Source organism: Odontomachus brunneus, unplaced genomic scaffold (assembly GCF_010583005.1).
Source record: "Odontomachus brunneus isolate Ranch 3 - 2012 unplaced genomic scaffold, Obru_v1 Obru_scaffold_005, whole genome shotgun sequence".
NCBI lineage: Eukaryota > Metazoa > Arthropoda > Insecta > Hymenoptera > Formicidae > Odontomachus > Odontomachus brunneus.
In genome coordinates this window covers 99,726-114,579 of record NW_022639455.1, presented here as the reverse complement: position 1 = coordinate 114,579, position 14,854 = coordinate 99,726, and the positions used below count along the sequence as shown (strand labels likewise).

The 14,854-nt window shown below is 44.9% G+C and overlaps 1 protein-coding gene across 2 annotated transcripts in view; it reads left to right on the top strand.

Annotated features, from left to right (window-relative positions):
* Positions 1-14,854, top strand: part of LOC116850305 (protein Wnt-6) — a 119,770-nt gene that overhangs the window by 91,968 nt on the left and 12,948 nt on the right. For both annotated transcript variants that reach the window (XM_032828438.1, XM_032828430.1), the window contains one exon: positions 675-895. In XM_032828438.1, coding sequence (XP_032684329.1) covers positions 697-895 — 199 coding nt within the window. In that variant the 5' untranslated portion in view covers positions 675-696. The remainder of the gene's footprint in view (positions 1-674; positions 896-14,854) is intronic.

Here is a 14,854-nt window from a genome sequence, read left to right as displayed (position 1 = left end):
ATTCTCTGTAAATAGCAGAGCCACGCCTGATTTACGAGGCCCGCGCGCTCGCACGCGCGCGCGCGCGAACGAGGAGGAATAAATTCGGATCCAAACGCGGGCGATTAATCGCGAGGATCAGAGCTGCGCCGAGACGCGACACTCGTGGGTCCGGAGAGCGAAGAGCCACTGAGGGATAGAGAGAGAGAGACTCTACGGGTTCTCCGGCGAGGAAGGAATGAGCCGCAGCTAGCGGAGGAGCCATCGGAGAAAGGAGCTTCCGCTTAATCTCCCGCGAAACCATCTCTTTTTCCCACATAGCGCGCGCGGAAAGATATTGCGCGGCTAAATAACCGGCAACTTAGCCGACGTCACGTCGCGGGATTTGTAGCTTCCGTAAATTATTCCGACCGTTCTACTCTCTAGCGCGTGTCGTGACTCGAGGGGAATGGCGTAGCTAGCGGGGCCTCTGGCGATTCGCGCGACCATAACATTGCCTCGAGTATCAAGCGCAAATAAATCAATTAGACGCTCTCTCGTGTCTGAGATGCGCCTTGATCTCTTTCTCTCTTCCTTCTGCATTGCTCGTTTCTTATTATTATTCGACAATCATGCGTAACAATGCGGCTATTGTATTTAAATTCTTGGTTACCACCAACATTCCTATGATCATAAACAATTGTTTGTGCTTGCAGGACGGTAGGAAGCCAGGTGGTGATGGATCCCATGCTCGTCTGCAAGAAGACGAGGAGGCTGAAGGGGAAGCTCGCCGATATCTGTCGCAAAGAGCCGTCCTTACTGAAGGAGATCGCGAAGGGCGTCCAATTCGGCACCAAGGAATGTCAGTATCAATTCCGAAATCGCAGGTGGAACTGCACGACCGTCAGGAGATCCCTCAAGAAGATCTTGCTGCGCGGTAAGCCAAGTCACACGCCGTCTATTCGACGATGAATTTCGACGGCAATTAACGCGTTGAGTGCCGCGATGGCCAACGGTGATTGGGGATTATGATATTTACCACATCTCGCGTCTCATTGAGCTACGTATAAAGTTTAATTAGAGGCGCGTTTGACATTAATTAATTGAAAGTGGTAAATAGATATTTGCGTCTTGAATTTCACTCACTTGCTGTATCTTTGGTAATTAAATCGGTTATAAACTTTCGAGCTAATCAACGCGGCAGTTAACGCGTCGGGTCGTACGAACGGCTCAATGAGCCGTTGCGATTTGCTTCTCGCTCCATTATGATTATCATTTCTAGCCCATAGTGTATTTTTATCTGACGAAGTTATCGCAGGGGAATCCCTGTGGAGTTATCGCAACACAGATTATGTCTTCGATAATCTCCAGTTCTCGAAGCTCGAAGCGAATCCAATTTCTTCGCAACGGACAGTGTCCCGATGCTCGGGCACGTTCGTTCAAGTCGAGTGTGGCCTTCTGCACGCGCGTTAGACACTCGATCCCGTAAATTCGTGAATCCGGCCGGTCGCATTATTCGCGAGTCACGGGCGCAAGGTCGGACAGACGCTATTCCGGGCACCGGCCTCGCCCTCTCTCGCCGAGAAAGGGATCTCGGGTCCCATGGGGCCCCTTTCTCGCTCCTGAAAGGGGCCCCGCGCACGACAATGCACACACTAGCGGCAGATTACAGGGCGCTACTCGTTCGACATTAGGCGAACCGGATGTCGATTACACACTCCCCTACGGGCCCTGAGGGCGATTCGTTACGATTAAATGCTGGTGCCCGATCGGCACACACCTCCGGAATGGGGCTACCCCTTTAGGACCTTTAAGGACCTTTCTACGTGCGGGGCCTTTAAGGGGACCCGGCCGTGTGTGGAGACTGACGTTTGACCACTCTATAGCGGAACGTGAGTGTATTAACGATAGTAAAAACGCGACGCGCGACAATGGGCCCGATATTTTCGTGTTTTTCTCTCGGAACGTTTGACCGTTATCCCGGGAAAAAAGTGACGTCGAGTCGTGAGCGTTATTTTCGTTGTTAATGGTTTGCGCCTTTTATACTAAATTACACTTTGGGCCCGATTCAATTGCGCCAACAAGAGAACGTACTTTAAATCGGGTCGAATTCCGAAGTGATATTTCGCCGAAAAACACGCCGACGTTCTTTGCGTAACGCACGATACTCGTTGTAACATTTCACGCGATATCGACGTCTACGCCGCTGTAGAATTCCGATTCTCATCGGTTTTCTTTCGTGTATCGTCTTTTAAGCTTTTTCTGCCCTTTTTTTCGAGCCAGGATACGGGCGAATGAGCGGTAATTATTTTTAAATTAACCTTAATGGGATAGATTCTAGACGTACAGTTTCGGTGTGGCTAGGAAAGAGAGAAAGATACAGGGAGAGAGAGAAAAAGAAAGAGAGAGAGAGAGAGAGAGAGAGAGATAGGTAATGACTACTGTCTCTAATATTAGGACCGTTGCGACACGTATACGGCTATGAAATCAAACTACAAGGTGCCACAAATAACAGCGTGTAGTAATATGATAATAATGATAATGCGACCGCGTGGTTCATCGCAAACGAGAAATATTCTATTCGGTCGCTGGAAGATTGAAGTTCAACGAACTGCGTCGTCGCACACATCCGATTCGTCGCTCCGACTTCCTCGCTTGTCTGTCAGCGCGATTTCCGCTGAAAACACGCTGAAGACTCGCGCTGTCATTGTCGCACCTTGCAGAGGGCCTCTCACGTGTCTCTTATCATTCCCCTCGTCAACCCGACTCAACTACAGCGCGACTCTCGTACGACGAAACTTCAATCGAGAAACGCGTCTTCCTCGTCGGCATTACACGAAGACACGCAGTCCATCGCATCGCGCTCGCGGACGCTGTGGGAATGCGGCGGATAAACGCGAACGAATTTCATTCTCGCTCACGACCGCTGCGATCGATCGGCTCTCATCACATCACGATCAGGTACGGCCACCCTCACGGGTAGCGCGCGCTGAACCCGAACCCGAAAAGAGGCGAGGCTGGTCCGCGTGACTCGCTCGGTTAGCCATCCGATGTATTAATTCCGGGTGATTGGCCGCGACAGCCAAATCGAAGACAGCGTGTCCAATAGGCTGCACCGGTCTCTAGGACCCGCTATCAGAGCGGTGTCTTTTGGTAGCCTGACAGATTGACACTGTCCGTCATATATTAGTGGCAATATGTTCCCTTAATTAAAGCTTCACACACACTGCCACGACACGACCGGCCAGTCGTCTCTCTCCTTCCCTCCTCCTCTCTCGACCTCGTCCTCTCCCCTTCTTTATTCCCTCTGGCGTGGCTCCGCGATCTAGAGATCGCCGTCAATCGTATCGATCGTGATTCGACGAAGAATCTTTTTTTCTCTCTTTCTCTTTCCTTTGCCCTCTCCCCTCTCTCTCTCTCTCTCTCTCTCTCTCTCTCTCTCTCCTTCAGGTAAGACATTAAAACGCGAACGCGCATGGAATTCACGCTGGACGATCGATGATCGAATTAAGCACGACACCGCCGGGGATGCCTGACGATCGGCATTCGCCTCATGAGATTCGGGAGATTGTATATTATTAACGAGACGGCCCGTCGGCTCGGATAAAGCGACAGTTTAATTAAGCAAATTAGCGTCACACGCACTCGGCGCTTCTTCTACTTTCGGACGTCCCCGAGAGCGTAGTACGTCCACAAATGTCCCGTAATATTCAGATTTTTGGATGTTGTCGATATCGTTGTCACTTCCTGTCGTACGAAATCACCGTTCCGTGGGAAAAGTTGTCAGGAATAGACACGCGTGACTTTGTTACTCTTCGTCCGGATGGAACCAACTCGGGAGAATAACAGGAATGCAGCGTGACAGATTTAGTATATTTCGTGTCTCGTTTCTTTCGTTTTCTTTTATCGAATTTTCCCTTAATGTGTATTGGATACGGTATGATTCACACCTTAACGTTTACCTTAAAACATATCTTTTTTCGTATAAGAAAGAAGGGCAATATCAAAAGCTGTTCAGACGCGTAGTTGAACACTCGCGGATATTTGAACATCCAACAGATATTTACGAGACATTCGCACTACAGTGGATTCTTCTTACAGCTGGCTCTCGCGCGAAAGCACGACCGTTCGATTGATTTAATTGCGATATTTCCCGCGGCGGTGTGTCGTAATGTCGCGTTTTGCGATCGGCCCGGCCGAGCGGGGATGATGTCGCGGGGATAAGCTGATGGAATAATCGAATACAAATTGCGTTTAAACGCACATCGCGGCGGCGCTGACACGCTCCGCGTGTCCTCGCTCGAAATAAAACCGACGCGTCTCACTCGAACGGGCCGTAATGCCTAAGATTAACCGACGCGTAATGCTCAATTCCGAGTACGTTCCAAGCACTTCAATTGAACTCCAATTAACGTGGCGCACGTATTACACGCGTGGTCAAACGTTGATTAAACCACCGTGAATCAATTGAAACGCAAGAAGCAACGTAGAAGCGATACACAGTGGACATTATTCGTTATGAGGAGAGAGCGAAAGAGAGAAAGAGAGAGAGAGAGAGAGGGAGAGAGAAAAGAGGTGATATTCTTATTTTTGAAACATTTCCAGAGATCTGTAATAAAAACCCATAAATAATTACCAACGCTCCCTCACGTTTTAATTCTTCCGCGAATTTTTCTGGATCGTATTCAGATACGTTAATTAATTACACACTCGTGTTTACTTAACACGCTTGTTCAACGTAAGAAATCGGGGCTTGGCCTTGCACGCCACGGGTACACGCCAAGAGTATACACCGTCGGGTTATTTCGCGGCGTCGAAATTTACGCAGCATCGCACGCTGCAGCGGGGGCCGACGAGAGGACCTAATATGCGTTCCACCTGGCACTTACGACCTCGCTTCACCCCATAAAAACGGTACCGCGCCATAAAGACGACAAAGTCAGATTATACGCTTCATCGGGTAATCGTAAAGCTCGTGGCGGTATCCGCGCCGCGCTGTAAATAATTTGTAGCCGCCGCCGCCGCTTCTCTCTCCACGCCGGGTTTCCATCGGGTGCGCGCGCGTAGCGAGACGCACCTTCGGCTCTTATCCGCTAAATTATTGTTTCACAGCGCTTGTCAGGTAGCGCTGCAATTATCCTTTCGCGTCGCCCGTCGTCCATCGGCCACGTACGAGCGATTGCATACGATTAATCGCAACGTGGAACGATTAGGATTACACGCTGGATGAACACGTGGTAAAATGTTGAGGAGGATCAACAATATATTTGTGCATGAATAAATATACAATATGGATATACAATGTATATCCGTGTACATAAAATAGAGATAAAATTAATAATAATGAAGAAATAATTACGATTTTTTTGTGACATATACAAATCTTTTCTTTTGTTATATGCAAGTCTTTCTTTGGTATATAAAAAAATATCTTACTATACAGAGACGGTATATTCTCCAGCAATAAAACATTTCTCAACTCACGATTAGACTACACATTGTGATTATCTACAGCTTCTCACACTTTCGGCAATATTGAATGTCTCGGCAATCCAAGCTGTAAATTTGAAAGTTCTGTTAAAATAAAGTCTGAAATGTGTTGACTGCAAGTAAGTGAAGACGTGCTTATCTATTCGCGCACTCCTGCGATACAATTCACACGCCCTTTGAAAGAGAATTTTATCATTTTGTCAAGCTTATCAGCCGACACGGTGGCCGGCGTTAACTTAGCTTGAGTGAAAACCGCTGTGTCGCAGAACATTCGATAGAGTCGGAAATTATGGTTTAAACGGTAGGTCTGCTGTTGGGAAAAGGTTGGATGGCAGGTACATAAATCTTGCCTACCGGTTGCATTATTGGTGCGGATCGATGACAAGGGTGCCGATGTGTTAACTGGTCGTTCCGGGTGACAAATCTCGGCGTCGTCGTTTATCTGCGACTTCACTCGTCGACAGTTCGACCTGAGAACTCCTGTCTAAGCCTGTGCAGCACTTATATCAAGTCGCTCAGTAGCATTCCCATGCATTCTCCTTATCTCTGTAATTTACTCTTCTTTTCTCCAACTTCTGTTCTATTATCATAAGACCATTATTGTGATATTCTTATTATTGAACTCTTATCGACTTGACTTCTTAACTAAGAAAATTATTTGTCACCTAGAAGCGTTGAGAAAAATTTTTCAAGCTCTCGAAATTGTTGATGCCGCATAAGCACAAATGTCTGAACGATATCAGTTTAAACTATTTGATTAAAATTGCGTCAGAAAGATTATATCGTTGTAAAAAGGAGTTCACAGAAGACAGAATGGCCTTGACACTAATATTAGAGTTATTATGATTCTTAAATGCACGTACATACGCATGGACGCAGTGAAAATCGTACTCACTATGTATGAAGGCTGCTATGCTAGCTTATGTATCATTGTCAATCCGTCGCTACTGATCTCTCGTGCATAGTTCATTCATTACGGGCATTCAGCGAGACGTCGTAAATAGTATCGCCATTGACAAATGTCGAGGAGGTCATTATCTGTTGAGAAAGGTAGGCCGAGGCGAGGACAGATCGCCATCGGGAACCCACGCAACAGAAATATACGACTTTCTGGGACGCTCCTTGCCTCGACAAGAAAAATCTCAAGGAACATATGGAGTCTAACCACCGAATCCCGCTGTTCGTTCTGTCGTCGCCGTGGTTTCACCTCGACAACTTGCACGAAAACAAATGGAAGTATCCTTCATCGATTTCAATGGGATTTTTGGGTAGCGATTAGAGCGACTAAAAGTGAAGGACATGTATTTTTTATATGTGCTTTTGAAAGAAATCCGGTAAAAATGTTTGTAAGCGACATATCTTCGAAACCGTGAGACATGTAAAGAAATAGAACGTTTTATAGTGCTTTTTATGACACTATTTATAGTATAACGTTCTGAATGTACTTAGAGTATTATTCTCTAAATACTCCGAGAGAAAATACTTGAATATTTGCTCATAGAATATATTTATATTTACAATATTATATTATATTGACAGAAATAAGCTTTATATCCCACAAATAAATTTTCAAGCATTTTTTCTCAATGTACTCCAGTGTAGTCAGAGCAGTACGTCGAGCAATGCCGGAGTCCGAATTTATTCGTTAATAACTAGTAGCGGTGTATCTAGTACATCCATAGTGAAGGGTCGAGACTGCTGGAGCTCCGCGTACCTGTCGGTCCCCTTTTTTCCCGTCGAACCGAGAACTCGACGGACGATACATCAGAGGTCGATGTCGCTTATCTGTCGTCCACTCGTGGTGGACGCGGTCCTGGGGAAAAATTCTTAACGGGTACCGGACAGCCGGCGGGCTAGCAGAGAGGGCAGGAGGATAGGGGGCGGGAAAAAGCGCAAGGATATCCACGCTACCGGCGGCGCCTATCTTAATTCCCGATTGACGTTTATTTATCTGGCGACGTTTAATTTTTATGGGCGCGATCCGGGCGATAGGTTAGACCCGGCAGGTAGCTCCCGCTGTGTGGTCCCGGGGACCCCGGGGGCCCACGGAACCTGGTATAACATTCGTGGACGAGCAGCACCTCTTAATTGAGGGGTGCCGCGTGTCGCGATAAGACGAACACGGGCGTCAAAAACCCGTGGAAAGAGCTACCTCCGGGTAAAAGGGAAGCGGAGGCGGCAGGAATTTATTGTGCTGCCCCGCGGAGGGCCCGGCTCGCCGGCTCCCTCCCCCTACGCGAGCAGCAGGCATATCGTCGAATCCTCCCGATGGGCTTCGACTAAATTAAGAGAGTGGTTTCCTTCATTCATTCCGGGATTCCACGGAATCCACGGAGTGATGAAGAAAACGGTCGCCTAAGTGGTCGCCTTCTCGGGTCAACAAATTGCCCTCTCTTTCTCCTACCCTTCCTCCTTGTCCTCCTCCTTTTCTTCTTCTTCTTCTGTTCTTGCCTGCGAACGGCGGGAGAGACACGAAGGTGGTACGGAGGTGGTCAGAGTCAACGTAATGATTTTATTCCTTCATTGAGGAAAAGCCGGGGGAGGTTAACGGCCTGCACCTGCTGCTTTCTCGAGTCCGTGGAACTTTCTCGCAGCCGACGAAAGTCCCGCGGGTTCGACGTCCAAGTACTGCAACAAGCTGAACGTCAGGACGCGTGGCGCGGAGTAACCTTCTGGTTCGTGAATGTTACTATCCCCAATGCAAATGGTCGAGATGGGAACGATACGGGAATGAAATACTAGTAATAATCTTTATTTACCTTTTCCATTTCATCTTTGTCTACCTTCTTTCCTCTCTTCCCCCCCCCCCTCTCTCTCACTTTCCTCAATCCATGCATCTTTTCAAAACATGCTCCTATGATTCCTCTTTTCACTCACGTAATCTACATCTTTTTTTTCCAGAATGAGATACTATTTGGATATTAATTTCATTGCTGCATCTTTGATTTTGGTGCTTGAAGAGTTTAGCAGGAATTCGCGTTTGCAGATGGGGATGCTAGGTTGACATAATCGGATTTACATGAATCACGTTGATCGCGCCTCGTGCTCGACGCCGCGACTTTGATTCATCGCGATCGAGCATCTCTCACTACCTTGGAGGGATTACATCAGAAAGACGTCTCTTTTTCTCCGCCGTTTCCCAGCTCTGTAACGAGGATGCTCACCTTGGAGCATTAATAAACCCGAGCCGGCGTCTTCGTCCGCTCACTCCAGCGATAATTTTCTTCCGCGAGAGCATTCGCGAAATCGCACGTCCTCCCACGAATCGAAGGTGTCCCTCGTGGAACACGCTTCACGATTCGGTACGGTCTCGATAAAACTCGCGCGATGAAAGAAATCATGCTTTCTTTATTCTCGTGTTCGTTCATTCCTATGATAATCTGTTCCCCTCATCCAAATGCGCGACGCATTTTACCCTCATTATTGTGAACTTTATTATGTAACACTTGGCTTTCATCGACGAAAAAAGAGAGAGAGAATGACGCTGTAAATTACAGAATATACATGAGATTAGCGGAGAGAACCGGAGGATAAAGGAATAGCGGCAAAATGGGAGGATGCCCTTCGATGCGCTAGTGCACCTGATGAAAATAAAAAGGACGATTTACGCGTAATAAAAAGTGTGCCGCGACTGCTCTACGAAGGTGGTCCCTGGCGGCTACGCCCGCGTTTCCCGAAGATCGTCCTTGCTGGGGTTGCACGGCTTTATCGCTAATAGGGCAGGGACGGTGAGCTAAACGGAATCACCGCCAAATCGGGGACTAATTATTCGGCAGTAAGGGCGCCGGCGCTCCCGCTAATATCGCTCGTAAAATCTCCGGCTCATCCTATTTCTACGGTCCGCTTATGGAGTCTCCTTACGGAGATGCAAGAAACACGGGGGATAGGATCGCAACGGCGTGATTAAATTTGTAGAATTTACATTTGAAAGTTGGAGGGCAGAGTTTTTCTATCAAAATAACGATCGTATCTATTTCAAATGTTCACACTAGGAAAGTGCCATTTAAAATTTCTCCTAAAACTCATGAAACGCAGCGGCGATATTTTTTAAATTTCAAATCAGTTTCTAAAACCGGCGTGACAACTAGTTTACATTTATCTAATCTATGTAGCAATAAAACTCGTGAAACGCCGCGCGGGAGCGGCGCTTTTTTATTTCAATTTCTAAGACATTATATTTATCTAATCTATTTAAACTAGTTTATACGTATCTAATATAATCTATGTAGATAATCTATGTAGATAAGAGAGGCAGAGTTTCTATCGGTTTCTAACCATTTGCGAAATTGAGCAAAAATGTCTCTCTCTACGGCGTCCATTCGGATTAAAGTCACACTTCTTATAAAAGTGACTATGTGGTAGACAAAAAAGACCAACGCGACGAGAGACAAGTGAATGTATAGTCCTCACACCCAAATAATAATAATCACACCTAAATAGACTTGCAGATATTCTTAGAATACCGCTGCTGCAAATTACACGCATCACAAAGAACAGCGATACATTTTAACATAATTTTGACATGTAAAATTTTACCTGGACCAGCAGAGCACTCGTTTGAGTATAAGAAATTTTCGATAACTTTACTACGACGTCTTTGGAGCGCAAAGTGTTTGAGCTACGGATCTTATTTTTTGCCGAACGATTGTTTCGAACTTGCTCGAGATAAGAAATATCTGTTTGATCACACAAATCAAGTGAAATGCGGACATGTGTCGTGTGTGTGTGCCTTGCGCGCGCGCAAGCTTTTACGAGCCGCATGGCCTTGACTCGTCCCTTAAACGGATTAAGACTGCGCGCTGAAATTCGCGCGAACGCGAGACAGCGATATTCCACGGGACTGAAACGGACTTAGCGACATGGCGCTAAGTGTTTCGTCGCCTCGCGAATGCGAATGCTAACTAATGCGGTCGGCACAAGACTCCCCCGGCTCTTGTCCGCTCTCGCGTCTTTAACCCTCGACTCCCATCTCGCACGTACGGAAATTAAATAACGTCACGTGTACGTGTCAAACACCTACTAAAAGGCCTTTAAAAGATGTTTATCCAACGCGTCGCTCAAGCTTCGTCAGCCCGCTTCGTGTCAATTCGCGTGGACTCTCGTTCGTTCACGATATGACGCCCGTCTCCGTCGGTCATTGTCAGCGAAAGGTCGAAGTTCAACGGCGATGAGGAAATTTAATCGCGGGTGCCGAGAAGAACGTTTAACAGCGTCGAAAGTGTACTTCGCGTCAGGCATATCATTATCAAGAAGAAAATTAAGCCTTTAGGAATTGGTGAAACATATGAGAAAAAATTTGACCCGTAACTTGTACAAAGAAAACAAATCTCAGTTCAGGTAACTGACAAGTAAACTTACCCAAAAGATACACTCCGATTTCTTCCTAATTTGGCGTAAATGTAGAAATACAAAAAATATTTAGGTAATATTTTTTCATTTTGGCCTACTTTGAGTTTCACAAGCAATTTATAGCTTTTTAATGTTCTCACTCCTATCATCAACAAGTACAATAAAAATACATAAGAAATAAAATTGTAAACAAGATATAGTTAAATAATTTTAACAAAATCAGCATAGTTGAAACACGAACCATTCTAAATTTCTTTAGCCGAGATTCTAACCGAAATATTTTAAATCTGCTAAATTAGTCAAAAATAGTTCGAATCTCAGCCAAACCGAAAAATCCGGCAATTGTAATTAAATAAAATTTTAACAAAATTAGCATAGCTGAGATACAAACCATTTTAAATTTCTTTAGTCGAGATTCCAAGCGAAATATTTTAAATCTGTGCTAAATTAGCCAAAAATGGTTCGAATCTCGGCCAAACCGAGAAATTATTTGTATAAATAATTTTTTTTAACTTTTTACATGTTTTATTTAAACATTTTATTATTTATACAAATAATTTTACATATTTGACTTCATATTCATAATCAGCAAACCAAAAACGCCTATATCTTATATTCAATTTTATTTCTTATGCATTTTTGTTGCACTGTTGGTAAGAGTGAGAACATTAAAAAGCTATAAACTACTCGTGAAACTCAAAGTGGGCCAAAATGAAAAACTATGTCCTAAATATTTTTTGTACTTCTACATTTGTGTCACATTAGAAAGAAATCTGAGTATAACTTTTGGGTAGATTTACTTGTGAGTGAGGATTTCTGACGAATTACATGACGTGAGGATCAGACGAAAAACTTACTAACGAGAAATAACGAGAAATAATATAACAACTTTAGTTATTATGACTAATATTCGGTTAAGATTGCTGAGAGCAATTGGCTGAATAGAGACCTCTTCTACAGGAATCGTTCCCACACAACCGAGTTTTCCACCTGGTCTACTATTTTATAATGTGCAGCGTTAAATATTACATCATATTTTTAATTGAAATAATCGTGTCATGCTGCACAGAGTAAAAAATTGCGTTGATGTAACTGAATTGTCTGTTATCCGGCAATCAGACGAAAAACTCTGCAGGAACAGATTCTTTTGTAGCAAGTTTCTACCCAGCCAATCGGCCTTAGTTACTTCAATCGAGTTTCAATACAGCTGAATGTTCAAACGAATGTTTTCAGTCATAGTAACAGGAATATTATTTCTCGTCAGCGAGTTTTTCATCTGGTCCCCATTCGGTTACGTGAGTTGAAATGTTTTTTCTCCGTGTGTGGTGTTTAAAAATGGGTTCCCACGCTTCCATAAGAATGGACCTCCTTGAACATTTTTGCGTGGGAGATTGACCACATTTGACATCTTTGGATCGAAGCTCGACGTTGTGAACAGTAAGCGTCACTAATGCTCACTGCGTCACTTTTCAGGACCACGTCACTCCGTAGGGGGTTCCCTCGCGCACCATCACGTACGTTCGTCACAAACACGCTCTCGCAAAAGATGCGCGCAACATATTGGCACCCTGGACGGTGGCCCTCAGAAACGAGTGTATTCATGAATTATTTACGACGAGTGCGGAGGTACAGAGAGGTACGGGGTGGTGACAGGAGCAACAATGGTGTACGGCCATGTGCGTCGATCATGGTGGTGGCGGGGTGTGTTGTACGAAGGCGAAGGAAAAGCCCGATTTTTCTCGCTCCCAGCCGTCGTAAAAACCGGTAGGAAGGAAATTATCCGTGACTAAGGACGCCTCCTGCGACCGGTCCCGAGAGAGGCATCATCGCGGTGTCCCGAGAGAGATAAATACAGAAAGGAGAGAGGAGGGGAGCGCGAGTCTCCTCTCCTGCTCCTCCTTCTTTTCTTCTTCTCTTGCTCTCCATCCTTTCCCGAGAGAGAAAGAACGAGAAAACGAAAGCCTGCGTCATTTTATTAACACTATTAGCTCCGATGCTGACCGAACCGTGCGCACTCCCGGCCAACGGAACTATAAATGGAACGCAATACACGAGGTGCGACCACGTGCAAACGCGTAATGAAGCGCGCATTAACATATCTCTCGACATAATTGAGAAACGTGCATGCGAAAGCATCGGTGCACGGTGCTCCAGTTTCACTTTTTGATAGGAAAAATTATTGAAAATATTTACTCACACTTTTTTATCATCTACTTTGTCTCATAACTATGGAAAATATATCATGTTAAATATTAATAATTAGAATATATAACAAAACAAGTATATTATGAAAATCCCTTCGAGTAAATTGTCATTGATGTTCTCCTTTGTAAATATATTTTTGGAGTTCACCGAGCGTTTCTGTCCTTTTTAAATTCTTATATGATTATACGAGCACAGAACGTTTTTTTAGAATTATTTTTAGAATTAGAATATATATATAAAAGCGGATAATATCGAGTAATATCGCGTCTCTCTCGACTTCGATATCGTGATCTCACGATTTCGCGACTTCGTTAGCCGTCACCGCCGGACAAGAAGGGGCGAGTTTAAGCGATTCTCCATGCGGTCACTCTTTGTGAGAACTGTACCTGAAAGAGCAATGGGCCCACTGCGTGGTGAGGGCCGGTATCCTCTCCACAAAGGATTGACAACAGCAAACAGTTTAGTGTCCCGTACGTTTATTGTATCTCGACTACCGTACGTTTAACTTCCATCGCGATGGCACAGGAGGGAGCGAGGAAGACCGGAGAAAATCGACGAGAAAAAGAGAAGAGCGTCCCGGGACCAGGACAGATCTGTTACTCCGTTAGACCTCGTCGGCCTGACATTTGAATGCTTCGTCGATTCCACCGCGTCGAGAGAAGAACGGGTAAACCGTAGGGGGAGGACTCACCGGGAAGATTGTCGTCTTTATTTTGTCTTTCTCTCCGCCGTATCTTATGGATTTTTGTCAAACTTTCGTGCGTTCGTTCGCGGGCTTTACCGGTGAGACAACGGCCAATGCCTTCTCTTTCTCTCTCTCTCCCTCTCTCTTTCTCTCTCTTACTTTCAAGAGCATTATATTAAAATCACGTCTGTGATAGTCCTTATGTATGAAAATTCTTAGGCTTCAAATAATTTTCGTGATGCGTGAAACTGGTTTGAGTGTCTTCTGAAGAAATTACTTTCTTACGTATATTCGTAAATCTTAATTATTACGATTCTTTGTTTTTTCTTCTTTTAGTACAGCTGTTGAAATTAATTGATATTAGTCCGATCTTAATTTTCGCAACATCCTATTCTTAGTACTAATAATTTATATTACGACCCTGATCAGGCTGATCGTAATCAGTTATTTGGTTTGTATAAGTTATGTTACTGATTCCTGATCATAATAACGCAGCGCGGTAATTAGCACTTTATTAATAATAACAATTATTAATAATTAGGGGTTTGTTTATAATTAAGACTTGGTAATATTACCTTATACCAACCAAGATAACTAATTGGGATCAATGTGGTCAGGACCATGGGATAAATTTCCAGTCAGGACGTATCTCACAAGATCAATCTTAATGTCGGAATAAAAGGGTCTCATTTAAATTTCAATCTAATTAATCTCATTTAAATCTTAATGGAGATGTTTTAAAGAACATTTCACAATTACACAATCAAATAAACAATTCACAAATTGTTCTTATTTTAATAATAAATTGCCCTAAATTTGAATCGATGGCCAGGATGCCTTCTTCCTTCTTTTTTTCTGCTCGTCGTCGGAGACTTCAACGCACGCACACACGGTGCGCGTGCAGTTCGGGAAGTTCCGTTCCCGTTTCGTGGCTGGACACGGGGATAGCGGGCAAGACGACAGTCGGAGCACGTCGTATCCTTCGGTCTACCCCCGGTCTCTTGTAATTACGGCGCGGTATCTCGTCGTGCGACGACGAGCCGCGCTCGATGCATCTCGGTGCAGTGGGCGCAGCTTGCGAGAAGAACTCGGGTGCTTGGCCAGAACGGCAGAGAGAGAGAGAGAGAGAGAGAGAGAGAGAGAGAGAGAGAGAGAGAGAGAGAGAGA